The following is a 14,907-nucleotide window of genomic DNA, read 5'->3' as shown; positions in this document are numbered from 1 at the left end:
ATGGTATCAGGCGATACAGAGAAGTACGTCACTGAAACAGGATCCGAAATAACTGATTCGTCAATATCAGCATCACGGTAAATAAATGTTCAAAGGCATACACATAGCTAAAAAAAAAAGAGAGAAGAGAAAAAATACATAAGGCCCAGAAAAAAGTAACTTAAAAAAAAAGATATCACTGACCAGACAACAAAAAAATGGACTACCTTTACAGAAGATACAATGATTATATCAACTAGTTTTCTTTGCAGTATGGGTTTAAAGCATATATGCATCACGGTTAAACTTATGAATTTAAAATAATAAACAAATATGTAGTTTCCAGTAAAGTGGGGTATATAATAATATACGATTAAAATATTGATGATAAATTGATGAACAAAAGCAAGCAGATCCCGATAATGTAAGATATTTATTCATGACATAATGGAAATATTTATAATAAAATAATAAACAAACATGTTCCCACTAGAGTATTGGTAACATAACGAGCACATGTTAACATGTAACAAATTCAATGAATCACATGTTGTTCATAACAATCTTAATTTGATCAATATGTTATATCTATCCTGTACTCTTTTCAATATTGGTTTTTGATAAGATATATTTTCCACGGTCGTTCAGCCTGTGTAGCTTCAGTCCAAATTGGTCCCTTGTCTAGTTTGTACATATGACCCCAGCATCCTCATGATGACCACAGTTGTGTTTTTTCCATCCTCCATATGGACAATCAGTGAGTGCATCCTCAGCTCCTGAACAGTTTAGGTCATCCATACCTATATCTAGCACACCTCTAGTGTAGTATGATCCAGGGTTATCAACAGCAGTTCCTTCTCTATAAAATATATGTACACATGCAACAAGAAATATCCTAATAAAACAGAAAGTATGCAATAATTTGATAGTTTAAGAAGGCAGAAATCACAAAACATTTTTATTAATGCATGCAAAGCTCATTTAACCACAATCAAATCATAATGGTCAAACTTAATCAATTATATTTTAATTGTATTTTGAATGTTGATAGCAGTTGTTTTTGCATAACCTGTAGAAAATTGAAATTTAGAAAGCAAAAAATTTCGTGTAATACTCATCCATTATGCTGTCTTGCTTATAGTTACATAATATTTAAATGTGTTATTTATATAGTTTTCTACCACAATACCCTGTGTTATTCAACTCTCAGACCATCAGTTAATCATTACAGCTGTTGATTAACAATCTGTTTATACCACACGTGGTATAAACTCTGTACGCATTTTGATTGGCTAACACGGTGAACTTTGACCCAAGCTGCAATTGTTATCGACGTCATCAATAATCTAATGACGTCACATCACCGGGTCCCGGACGTCACCGGTACACTTTATTTGCATACGCGAAATTATGCTTGGCCACGTTTCCCTTTGATTCAAGCCGATATTATTGTGGTAGAAACAGGTCACACGACTCGAAATTGTTGGATATGGTATTTATTTTACACTCGTAAGTTATTTAAAAGTTGCAAAAAACACTCGCTAAAGCTCGTGCCTTTTGTAACTTTTAAAAAATAACTTACTCGTGTGAAATAAATTCCATATCCAACAACCATTCGTTGTGTAACCTCTATATATAATATTTAAATGTGTTATTTATATAGCTCGGGGACTCAACGAAAACAATATAGTATCTCCATAAGAAAAACATACTCATGGCCTAGTTGTCTGCACACTACTCGAGCCTCGAGGTCATCCCAGGCATCATTACAAACCGTCCCCCATTCACCGTGTTTGTATACCTCAACTCTTCCTTGTAACGGCATCGAGCCATTCACAATACGAACTGTTAAACGAATGCAAATTATGAAATTTGAATACTTCAACATATGGATAGGAAATACATTCTGAACAATTAACCTCTGTTGTTTTTTGAGGGTACACCTGTTAAATCAAATACTTATTCAACTATCTAAATAATTGTTACGCAAATCTCAAGCTAGCTTACTACTACTAAAGTCACAAGTTAGCTAACTAAAACTCAAGTCATAAGTCAGCTAACTGATACTCAATTATCAATTTAGCTAGCTAATAATCAAGACACAAGTAAGCTAGCTATTACTCAAGTCACAAGTTACTCACTGATAATCAAGACACAAGTTAGGTAACTTATACTCAAGTCACAAGTTAGCTACTTAATGGTCAAGTCTCCTGTTAGCTAACTAATAATCGAGACACCGTGAATGGTAGCCACGGCGATGACTAACTCGTGAATAGAGCGTTGTCCTGATGGAATAACACAGCTTTCGTGAGCTTTCTGCGGCGCTTAAGTTACATACTGTCCCGTAACTGCCTCAGAATTGAAGCATGGTATGTGGCATTGGGAGGCCATAACCTTCCCAGCTGATGGAACAGTTTTTGCCGTCTTTGGCGGGAGAGAGCCAGAATGCTTCCATTGTTTCATTTGTTGTTTGGCTTCTGGGGTAAAATGATGGACCCATAGTTGGCAGGATCTTTCTCAAAAAGGTTAAGATTAGCACGCGATCATGTGCATCTGGGATACTTATGATCACCTGTCAGAAGTCTTGGTACCCATCGGGCCGAAAGCTTTCTCATTGCAAGATCGTCGGCCAGAATGGAATGCAATCTTGCGTGTGAAATGCCAACTCTACTGGCTATATATCTTTCTGTGACCCGTTTGTCAGTCATAACAATATCATAAACAGCATTGACCATTTCTGGGATTGCAAAATTGACAGGCTTTCCAGGATGGGAGTCATTATCAAGGCTCTGTCGGCAACGCTTAAATTCCGCCTTTCACCATTTAACTGTAGCATATCAAGAGGCTTTTCCCTCTTGTTTATGCAAATATTGAATCTCGAATGAGACCAGTCCTTGGGTACACGGCCCTATATTGTCAGAGAATAGTATGGCTTCAAAAAATATCCTTGAGTACTTGCTTCAATACGAGGCTCACAACATATTAATCATCTCTCGTATGTTTCGTGAGATTTATTATACGAATAAAATATTTTTTCATGTGACCAATGAAATAAATTTTAAAAATTGACTTTTGTTGAGGTGTACACGAGACTATATAAACTTGGTCAAGAGTTTGTTCATCGGGCCGAAGGCTAAGGTAAACAAAATTTTGACCAGGTCCATATATTCTCGTGTACACCGAAACCAAAAGGCAATAACTGTTTTATGATATGGCCAACAAAAATAAATGAATACAAATGTCCAAGGCTCCAAATCATTTTTATTAAAGTTTTCAATGTTCGCAGACTGACTTTTTTTGCGCTAAAATTTTGCCGAACATTTTTTTTGTTGCACCCGAAGTATTCTTCTGAGCGTTCAACGAGTATTTTTTCTTCGAAATATTTTGTAATCCTTCTTCGTTTACTGAAGCGAAACGTTGTTCGGATATCTCGTCTGCCATATTGTAAACAAAGTGATGCCGAACACTTTTTATTTGTTTCCAGTATTCCGATCGGATGTCGTCTCAAGGAATGATTTGCTAAGATTGCTGACCTTCTTCCTGCTAACAAAACATCACAGACAGGTCCACAATGTTTCGGAGATTTACCAGCTAAGTTATGTTTAGCACGAACAGGTCTAATCACTGACAGGTGCTGGCGAGGAAAGGGGCAATTTGGCGAATCAATATCTAGCAGACATTGCAGCCATATTGCAAAAGATCAGGTTTATGACTCTGTTTATCATATAACTCATACTTGTGAGAAAAAAAAATAAAAATGTCAAATTGATTTTAAACGCATTTCGACTCGGTCGGTATGTTATTCGTTATAGAAACAATCGAGTCACGTCATAAAATTGGTGTGACGCCATGAATTAATGATGACGTCACAATGGTATAATAGAGACGTGTCCTTTGATATTAGTATCATAGTTAATATGACAAGTTACAACATACCAGTCATATGATAAATAGAGCATATCTGATAATATCTTCATTAATAATAGATATATTTCACGAGTGTGGCTAATATTTTGATATTTTTTTTCACGAGAGGGTAGCACGAGTGAAAAAATATTAAACTATTAGTCACAGTCGTGAAATATATTTGGCATTACTGAAGATACTGTTAGATATTCTCACATTTGTTGAACAGAATATACTAAGGCAGCTCAATCTTTCCCGAAATTCATTGCAGTCCCCTGTCAACTGCTTACAAATGTACGCCAAATCGTGACGTTATTTATTCCCTCTTACAATATGACGCCATATAGCATGACGGAGAGCATACTATATGCAAATCCGTATATGAGATGGTCAAAACAGACCTAGTGCCATCGCATTAAGACAGCTGGATCAACACATCAGCCAAACATTAATGATATCACCCATTCATGATTGCATCCGATTTCAACAAAATGTCTTTCAACGAAATTAGGATTTCAATCAGAAATAAAGAGAAGGTATCCATGGCCATGTTCATCGTTGTTAGTGTTGTTCTTACCGTTCGTGCAGATGACACCAGCATCTTGGTCGTGGCTACAATCGTTCTGTCCCCAACCTGCGAAGGGGCAGTCTATCAGACTGTTCTCTATGCCTGAACAGTTCACATCGTTCATTACAATGTCCAACGTTCCCTCGCCATACAGTTCCCCTGGGCGATGAATAGCGATGCCATTTCTGTTACAATAACACAAACAGTGATTACGTAGTGGAGGAGATCGGTATATAATTACACAAACAACGATGACGTAGTGTAGGAGAACGCTTTATAATTACACAAACAATGATGACGTAGTGTAGCTATAGGAGATCGGTTTATAATTACACAAACAATGATTACCTAGTGTAGGAGAACGCTTTATAATAACACAAACAATGATTACGTAGTGTGTAGGAGATCGGTTTATAATTACACAAACAATGATGACGTAGTATCCGAGAACGGTTTATAATTACACAAACAGTGATGACGTAGTTTAGGAGATTGGTTTATAATTACACAAACAATGATGACGTGGTGTAGGAGATCGGTTTATAATTACACAAGCAATGATGACGTAGTGTAGGAGATTGGTTTATAATTACACAAACAATGATGACGTAGTGTAAGATATTGGTTTCTAATTACACAAACAATGATGACGTAGTGTAAGAGATTGGTTTCTAATTACACAAACAATGATGACGTAGTGTAAAAGATCGGTTTATAATTACACAAACAATGATGACGTAGTGTAGGAGATTGGTTTATAATTACACAAACAATGATGACGTAGTGTAGGAGATCGGTTTATAATTACACAAACAATGATGACGTAGTGTAGGAGATTGGTTTATAATTACACAAACAGTGATGACGTAGTGTAGGAGATCGGTTTATAATTACACAAACAATGATGACGTAGTGTAAGAAATCGGTTTATAATTACGCAAACAATGATGACGTAGTGTAGGAAATCGGTTTATAATTACGCAAACAATGTTGACGTAGTGTAGGAGATCGGTTTATAATTACACAAACAATGATGACGTAGTATAGGAGATCGGTTTATAATTACACAAACAATGATAACGTAGTGTAGAAGATTGGTTTATAATTACACAAACAATGATGACGTAGTGTAGGAGATCGGTGGTTTGTAATTACACAAACAATGATGACGTAGTGTAGGAGATCGGGTTTATAATTACACAAACAATGATAACGTAGTGTAGGAGATCGGTTTATAATTACACAAACAATGATGACGTAGTGTAGGAGATCGGTGGTTTGTAATCACACAAATAATGATGACGTAGTGTAGGAGATCGGTTTATAATTACACAAACAATGATAACGTATTGTAGGAGATCGGGTTATAATTACACAAACAATGATGACGTAGTGTAGGAGATCGGTGGTTTGTAATTACACAAACAATTATGACGTAGTGAAGGAGATCGGTTTATAATTACGCAAACAATGATGACGTAGTGTAGGAGATCGGTTTATAATTACACAAATAATGATGACGTAGTGTAGGAGATCGGTTTATAATTACACAAACAGTAATGACGTAGTGTAAGAGATTGGTTTATAATTACACAACCAATGATAACGTAGTGTAAGAGAACGGTATGCTACACTTACGGGTATCCCAGGGACCTACAGACTACACTGGCGTCTGTGTCATCCCAGGTATCGTTACATACTGTTCCCCATTCCTTATTGTTGTAGACCTCCACTCTGCCCAGGGAACGGATGCTGCCACTCTTAATTCGTACTGTAACAGGCTTTAAGACTTTGAAGAAACAAAATGATTTATTTACACTCTGAGTGTTGATTCTTTACATGATTATAGCAAGTGAAAACATCAAAGATTTTACCACGAAAACACCGTGAACACAGTAGGAACACAGTATTCCATGTTTGTTTTCCACAAAATACATCAATTAAATATTGATACGACAGACAAAAATAGTCCCCATTTCATTCCCGTAATTTTTTTCTTTGCATTCTACATTTTTGTATTCACGTGAAATAATCATAATTTAACACGAATTATTCATTCTATCTTATATGATTTTTTTAATAAAATGCAAAAAACAACAGAGAGAGAGAGAGAGAGAGAGAGGGAGAGAGAGAGCACTCGCAATACCATGCCTAAGGGGAATATAAGTAGACATTTGACCAACATTGTGGGGAATAATCGGTTTTATGGGGATTCCTCTGATTCCCCATAAATCCAAGCACTATTTGAAAAGAATCCGGATGCGAAAATGTGTAAGTTGCCGCCAAAAGTTGAAAATGTGCTATTTTTAGAATATCTAGCAAATTTCATTCTCTCACACTGCCGTAGAAGTGGGCTTGAATAATTATGGGTAATATTCCCCACAAGACGACTTTATAGAGAGATAATTACGACTTCCCCGCAAACCTAAGAGCAGTGATAATTATTCTCCATAACTAGGCACATTAAGAGAGAAACCTAAGTATACATCAAACCTAAGTATACATCCCTATTCAAGCAAAGAATGAGAATATTTCTCATTTTGTCATATCAGTGTGTTCGTAGCGTCTTTAAAGCGACTATAACTGTAAAAATCAGTGGTGGAAAATACCATCGGGCGTTTTATTTTTGAAATACATATCATAAAATGAAGAATTTCCGTTCATTACGAAAATTAAAAGAATCCATATTGCTCATATGTACGTGACGTTGCGAATGCTCCTGCACTATCAGGACAATGGCTGTTATGGGACCGGAGGAACAAAATGTATAAAGGTTCATTTTAGTTGATTTATTTTTTATCTAGTTTATTTTTCACCAGGATAGTAGCAGAACAAATGTCTTATTGTGCACACTGATAATCTAACTATAATATCCTTTTTATGAAACAAACGGGAATAAAAACAAAAAACGCATTATTTTACATTTGTAGTTATTTAGTTTTGAAAAATCGTTAAAATTAATCTCCCAATACAAAAGTAAAAGATTAATGAGCTTCGTACAAGGAGTTACTTCCCTTGCCTCGGCGACACGGTGTTGTACTTTTCAAGTCTAGAATATTTGACACGAGGTACATGGTGTCAACTATTTGGCGTCGTGCAATAGAACAGCGGTCGATTACCAGTACCTCGTGTCAAATATTCTGGACTAGTCCACAGACACCCACGGTATATTTGTATAATAGCTTCCTGCTGTCAATTAGTTTAATTTAGACACTTGTATAAATGATGATCTTGGTGACTTAATCAAAATATGAATACAAAAAAAAAATAAAGCAATTGAACTAACTAAGTCTCCATTGTTTTATTTCCGTAGTTGGTCACTCACGTCCGCAATGTGGCCTTTTGCAATATTGCTACAGGCCTGTCCCTGGCAATAAACAGTAAACACTGTTATGAATTTGTTTTATGATGTTACTGTTGACTTCAGATCAACATAATTTGCGTACAGCAAAAACAAGCATGGATTAGGATTAGCACCAATATCCATATCTATGTATTGTATCAGTCCTTCGATGTATCAAGGGGATGTGCTATGCGTATTTAAATAAGTGATTCTAAAAAAAATATCAATGTAAACATTATGTGTCATTTTTATCGTCGTAGACTGGTGAATAGATATATCTTTATACAAATTTAATAATGAATTGCCAAGATGTTGGTCTGTTATCAATGTTTCCAGTCGGACATAAAATACTTCTTGTTTTACCCTGTTATGTTTCATTAATTACATATTTTAATACAAAAGTAAAACTAATTGTTTCATCAAAATATTCGCAAATATTTTATATAAAGTCATGAAGTAATTTTCATATTTAGAATATATGAAAAATAAAGAAAAGGAAGTCGTGATGAAACAGACAAAATGAGAGAAAGACTAATTGACAGACAAATCAACAAACTCTTAGACAAACTGACACACAGATCGACTGACAGACAGACAAACTTATAATCTTATTAGATTAAGTTATCAGAGATGACTTTCCTCCTTATTGGGACCACAGAACCAAATCAAAAATAGATTGTGGGTTTTCCCCGAAGATTTAATAGGAAGGTGAATGCATCGGGGCCTACTGATTGGATATTTAGGTTTTAGGTATTTAGGTATTTAGGTATTTTAATATGTGGGCTGGGCAATACATGCAGATGTACAATATATAGAAAAAAAAGTTATTTTTTTGCTAGCCTGTTTTTGTCAGGGGGAGTTAAGTAAGTGTGTATTTTGTTGTAAATCTAGATGATATTTTTGGTGCTGAATTCAATACAAGATGGTGGCCCCCATATAAAAAAAAGTTCAAATTGGTAGAATTTTTTATTATTCTATTTAGAGGTTTCCGAGATGACATACTTCAAAATTATGGCTACTGGACCAGTGTTGAAAATTCCATTTAAGCAGTACAGTGATAAACGTTAACATTACCGTCTATGGGAAATCATTTGGTTCCGTGGTCCCTATTAGGGTCTTCAGCAACCAGGTTCCACTTCGCCTGATCAACTTACCAGTGTAGTTTGAGATGAGGACATGTGATCCACTCTTAAGAGAAACACATATATTGGAACCGGAAACAAAAACCCCGGTACATGGGCCGAGTCTGTCCTGTAAAGACAATAACATAACATTGTATTAGGTATAGTACCGTCAGACCGTTATACACCAAGGGATGATCCACGAGATTATTACAATGTAGCATTATTAAATGAGTATTATGAAATTAATTCTTGTTTAAATATCAACATAATTATATACAAAAATGTTAATGAGAAACGTGAGTATTGTATCGCATACAGTAAAACAGAACTCTGTCGAACACGCTTTAATCGAATCTAATACATCAGATGAGTCGAATGTTTTCTTTTCTGCCCTAATTATTCCCTTCTTTATCTTAGTTGCGGTTGTGTCGCATACATCTTGTGTTACGCCCCTTCTAACTTACACCAAAACTTCCTTGTCTGTGTCTAACATTTTGTTTGTCAATAAGCATTTGGAAATAAATACAAAACATGAAGTTTGGAATAAACGAACACAAACTAGGTATATCAACAGATGGTCGTCTTGTCTGTAATAATAGCCGATTACCTTTTCGGGTTAACGCAATACAGCTATTCATAATTTTATTTTAAATGTTTAAAACAATTTTATAATCAACATTGAATCAAAACAACACATATAGTCATATAATGCTGATTATGTCTAGTCATAGAAAATGTTCATGACATTTTCAGTTTTTTAAGATTTAGAAGAAATTATCTTTATTTGTATTATTTTCAAGCTTACCACGCTTGGGTGTGTTTTTGTCGCGTTTCAGCTTTTATTTGTTATTAAAAAATGAAATATCTGTTTGACTCTGACAATCTTGCATTTTATTTATTTATTATGTTTTTGGGCTACTTTTATTATCACAAATGCATTTTTGAAAAAAACAACAAAACACAGTTTCTGTTTTAATTTTAATGTATGCATTAATTGTTTGTGTGTGATTTGGATAGTAATATAGCGAAAGCATATTTCCGAGTGATAAGAACTCCCAAATGAGAAAAGCGTTCATATACACTGCTGTCAATTGAAAGAAATCATAACAGAACGATGTTCGCCTCTAATTTAAAGTCAGCCGTGTTTTAATGTTATCACAAATAGACAATGACATACGTGATGGCAAGATTCTGTTTTTTGTTAAATAGTCTGTGTGTCAATCCCTAATGAACTGTTTGAATAAATTATTCATTGTCAGGGGCCGCGGTGGCCGAGTGGTTAAGGTGTCCCGACACTTTATCACTAGCCCTCCACCTCTGGGTTTCGAGTTCGAAACCTACGTGGGGCAGTTGCCAGGTACTGACTGTAGGCCGGTGGTTTTTCTCCGGGTACTCCGGCTTTTCTCCACCTCCAAAACCTGGCACGTCCTTAAATGACCCTGGCTGTTAAGAGGACGTTAAACAAAAACAAACCAAATATTCATTGTCAAGGAAACATTTACCTTTACATTACATATAGGATGGAATATTACGGCTGTGCTTTGTACATTTATATTCATGTTAGAGACACGACCAGAGCTAATCGGACGACGTTTGTATTTTATCTGAATTATTTGCATATGAAATGCTTAATTCATTGAAATTCATTGGTTTATTGATGTAAAATGTTTGGTTTCATATATTGCTTTGTCGCACCATGTGATAGGACATGTGTTTCGTAGACAACCGATAAGTTGGGGTCGGTTACGTCGAAACACTGACATGTCGAATAATTAACTTGGTCCATCAACTTTGACTTATCAATGTTTTACTGAACATATATATGGAAAACCAATATAAGTACAAAAAACATAATATTCATGCATTATATTACATACCTGTATTCAAAGAAGAGAAAGTTTTTTTTAAGAAATATTATTAAACTATACAAAATTCGTTTATAATTATCATCTTTTAACTGACCTTTAAGTTTAGTTTGGTTTGGTTTGTTTTTGTTCAACGTCCTATTAACAGCCAGGGTCATTTAAGGACGTGCCAGGTTTTGGAGGTGGAGGAAAGCCGGAGTACCCGGAGAAAAAACACCGGCCTACGGTCAGTACTTGGCACAGCGGCCCCTTCCTAGAGGTGAGGTGGTCGAGATATGACAAGAAAAATAAGGTCGGGTCGGAGGCTATTAAGAGTAATGAATGGTGAAATGTGTGGCTCATTTTTGTCGAAATTTGATGATATTTTTTGGGATCTTTCTTTATATTTACTATACGGTGATATGTCGAAAATATTACCAATTGAAAAAATAATCCTAAGTCAAAAATAGGTCAAAGTAACCCAATTTTTTAAATGCCAGATTTTGTCAAATGGATATTCATTTTTTTTGCCTTAATACACACAATAATAATTATCTGGGCGATAGTTGTCAAACTATTTCTACTTTCTGAACATCGACAAATTCAACAGCTGCCTTGGCCAGTATCAGAATTGCCTGGACTGTGAAATAGAGCGATGACAAAATACATGTATATATCTGTTATGGTGTGTTTACTGGTAAACACTGGACGTAATAAAAGAATTTCGAATAAATAATAGATAGAATAAATTGTCATTGTTCAGCCGATTCTGAAGTATGTTTGTGTTTTTTCCCTTTAAAGAAACATCATAGGTGCCTCAAGTCCTTCTCCATTTAAATAACATCCCCAAAACATCAACTCTGCCATTAGACTTTTTAGTTGGTACCATCACGTATCTGACAGTGAGTTTAAAGTCAGATGCAGACGCCCTACAAACAGTCCTAGACAAGTTGGCACTGTTAGAAAATCGTTGGGGTATGCCATTCCATCCCGATAAATGTTCCATCAGATCCATACTTAAAAAATGACATAAACAATAAACAGCTCTAGTGTTGGAGATATGATAAACATCCTAGTGTGGCGCTCTTTAGCAAATGGAAGAAAAGAAGCAAGGCTAGCGTCATTTTTCCAAATCATGCATGACCTAATGACCACAAAGAAATTCATCGAACCAGTTCTCTCGAAACTCCCATTCCAATTTTTATCAATTTCGATCACATAGAACACATACTGGAAAATCCTTATTCTTTCCGACAATGATCATCCACTTGAATGCCTTTACTCTAGGTTCTTTCAAATCAGCTCTTCCTCAGGCCTGTTAGTAAAGCAAAATTATTTAATCCTTTTTTAACAAGCGTTTTAACTTTCCTTTTTGCCAACTTTCTTCAATGTGTTGAAGTTGGGCAATATCCTACAGATAAAGACATCTGAAAACTATCAAAGGAGATAAAGGCATGGTTCCACATGGATACTAGTATCGATGGTGCTGGTACTCAATGGACTTTAGCAATGACGTCACAATTACTATCAACATGACGGCAAACTAATGATAAAAGCTCTCTCACGCTTGTTTAAGACAGAAACAAATATATCATCAAAAGTGCGAAATAAATTACAAATAACCAGTACATTGATATTACCTATTAATGCTTTCTACTACATATATTGCCGTAAAGACACCAAAAACAGAATCATACAGCATATAACAGTACTTGTGAGATAAATCAATATATATGCAAGCCTACAAAACACATTAACAAGTTCAGTGTCGAAACCCTAATGCTTTTCTTAACCGTTACCCTAGTACACAGATTGATTTTTCGCAATTAAATTAACATTTAACTGCTTAAAAGTGACATTACCATCAAACCATTATATGGATTATGTCGTGCAACTCTTAATTACTTCATGAGATGCAGAAACCTTATTCTACAAACATGTAATACAGATATATTAGACGAAAATGCTCCCATGCATAGCGAATAGGTATTGACACTGTCCGCAAGTAAATGAAGCATTCCCTCAATCCATGAACATCATTTTAAATCAAATAGATTTGGTTAGAAACAGATATGGGCAATGTTGCTTGGCTTGCTGGTCACCGTTCCCCTTCGGTGCCGACTCCCCATATCCCACAATACCGCATCCCCAATTGTGAGACTGCTCACGGTGGCTCTTTAGTTTAACGCACTCATAGTTGAACACTGATAAATGGCGCCACCACATTATTTGCATATTAAAACAATAAACATTATTAGGTACAATCACAATTAAGCAAATTAACAGATACATGTATATACTCGATAGCCCCTTGCCACAGTCTTCCCGAGGGGACGCGACCTGCTACCCCCGGGAGCAGCAAGTTTCCCGAAGTAACATGCATGCTCGACACATTAGGAGGTGGCAGAGTTGGTTGAAAGTTTTTCAAGCATGATGTGGCAATGTGTCCGAATTGACTACACAACTGACAGCAGGTCTCAGGGTGAGGCACATCCTGTCCTGTCCACAGGCAATGGAATTGTCTATGTCCCTGGCCACCACACTTATAACATGCATATGCTGTAACGCGTGTCTCCTGACGATGATTACCAGGGTCCTTAGTATGAAGTAAAGTGGTAACTAGATCTGTTAACTTATCCACCTTAGCCGAGAGATCTTCCGTCCGAGACCGTGTAGGTACAGGTTCCGGCTGGAGCTGTGACACTGAGGGGGTGGGTGTCCGATAGCCGTACACTTCGCCCATCTTCGCTGATGATAGAGCCGTGGTACTATCAACAGGATTCCCAGCTCTCACGAAGAAGGCAAGTCGGTCAGGCAGCGAAGAAATAAATTTAGTTAAAATTTCAATGTCACTTTTACCAATTCGTCTGCCTCTCTCAACAAGTCTAGCATGATAATCCTCCAACGGTTCATGAGGGCTAAGGGTCATGGTCAAGAAATTGTTTGTTTCCAATAACAAGGATGGACTGGATGCAGAGAACTCTATGTACTTTTTTGCAAAGGATTTTCGGACGACTTCCCAGGGTTTTGTACTCAAATTGTTTGTGGAAAACCATGTCCTTGCAGGTCCTTGTAAAAGAAGGCTGAACAAGGGCACTCTCTTGTCATTTAAGTGATTATCCAATGAATATAGTTCAACAAAAGACAGAAATTCCATGAGAAAAGTTTCTGCATTTTCATGGCTGAGCCCTGTAAACTTCCTGGCATTTTGAGATGTCCATGTTGAACGGAGTCTGAGGTGGTTGTTGTGTAAACTGTTAAACAATCTGATACCTTCAAAGCATTGTCTCTTATAAAATTATCATGTAACAGCTCGTTAGGATCAAATTGAATGTCATCAACTTCTGATGTAATATCATTATCACTGTGTAATAGAAAACTGTCACATAAAAAAACTATCCATGAGGGAGGGAGAGAGGTTAGTCAATGGCGCCAAAAAAAAATGGTCACGTGATCAGTCACTGATTGAAGAACTCGTGCATCGTAAACAATGTTCGGTAAAATTTCAGGCACAAGTCATTAATGTATAGTAATACACACCGAAATCTTCTTACAGAAACAGATTCTCCACCATGTCGCATCAACGTTTGAGGGGGAATGGTTTAACTCGCTTGGCAGTGAGTGGAACGTTAATGGTTGTTTTAAAATCAGAGGCAGAGCAGACAAACAAGTTCATCCTTCATCATTTTTATTCTTCACCGGAAGTAACAACAATAACTATAACGTATGTACAGAAGAATCCGGAATCCGGTAGGGAGTTCCGGAATTACTAACATATATATTGAAAATTACAATAAATTTGACTCTGCATGACCAGTATTATTATGTGTATACACAACACAATACAGCATTGGGTATGACATATTTGATAACGCAAATGATTTCGCTGACCAATAACGTGTCATCATCAGTTAAAATACATCACACTGAACCTCGGTATAGTAACACAGCTAGCACTTGGATTTACGTGTTACTTCTACAATACTCATGTCATGATATATTATTGTATAGAGAATATTTGCAATTTTCTTTTTCTTTACCAATATTTTACCTTCAATTTTATTTTATTTACTTTTATTTAACTATAAAGTTTTTAGAAGATTATATACATGTACAATTGCGTTTATGATTTATTTAAATTAG

At 36.0% G+C, this 14,907-nt stretch overlaps 1 protein-coding gene across 1 annotated transcript; it reads right to left on the bottom strand.

Annotated features, from left to right (window-relative positions):
* Nucleotides 1–183: 183 nt before the first annotated feature.
* LOC117318726 (deleted in malignant brain tumors 1 protein-like) lies at nucleotides 184–4,719 on the bottom strand. The gene is made up of 3 exons (XM_033873682.1): nucleotides 4,463–4,719; nucleotides 1,692–1,824; nucleotides 184–838 (listed from the first exon to the last, which is right to left on the bottom strand). Exons 1-3 carry the CDS (start codon nucleotides 4,575–4,577, stop codon nucleotides 661–663), a joined length of 426 nt encoding a protein of 141 aa, XP_033729573.1. The 5' UTR covers nucleotides 4,578–4,719; the 3' UTR covers nucleotides 184–660.
* Nucleotides 4,720–14,907: the final 10,188 nt, after the last annotated feature.

This window comes from Pecten maximus, unplaced genomic scaffold, assembly GCF_902652985.1.
Source record: "Pecten maximus unplaced genomic scaffold, xPecMax1.1, whole genome shotgun sequence".
In the NCBI taxonomy this organism is placed as follows: Eukaryota; Metazoa; Mollusca; class Bivalvia; order Pectinida; family Pectinidae; genus Pecten; species Pecten maximus.
The sequence above is the reverse complement of the archived record's forward strand: the minus strand, read 5'-3'. Positions and strand labels throughout refer to the sequence as shown.

Bases quoted from the DNA above. Each gene is read 5' to 3' on its own strand.
- LOC117318726 (XM_033873682.1), bottom strand. From the start codon at position 4,577: ATGAACGATGTGAACTGTTCAGGCATAGAGAACAGTCTGATAGACTGC. The intron at 1,825-4,462 runs GTAAGAACAACA...TTCGTTTAACAG, and splicing joins TGGTGTCATCTGCACGAACG to TTCGTATTGTGAATGGCTCG. The intron at 839-1,691 runs GTATGTTTTTCT...TATATTTTATAG, and splicing joins TGCAGACAACTAGGCCATGA to AGAAGGAACTGCTGTTGATA.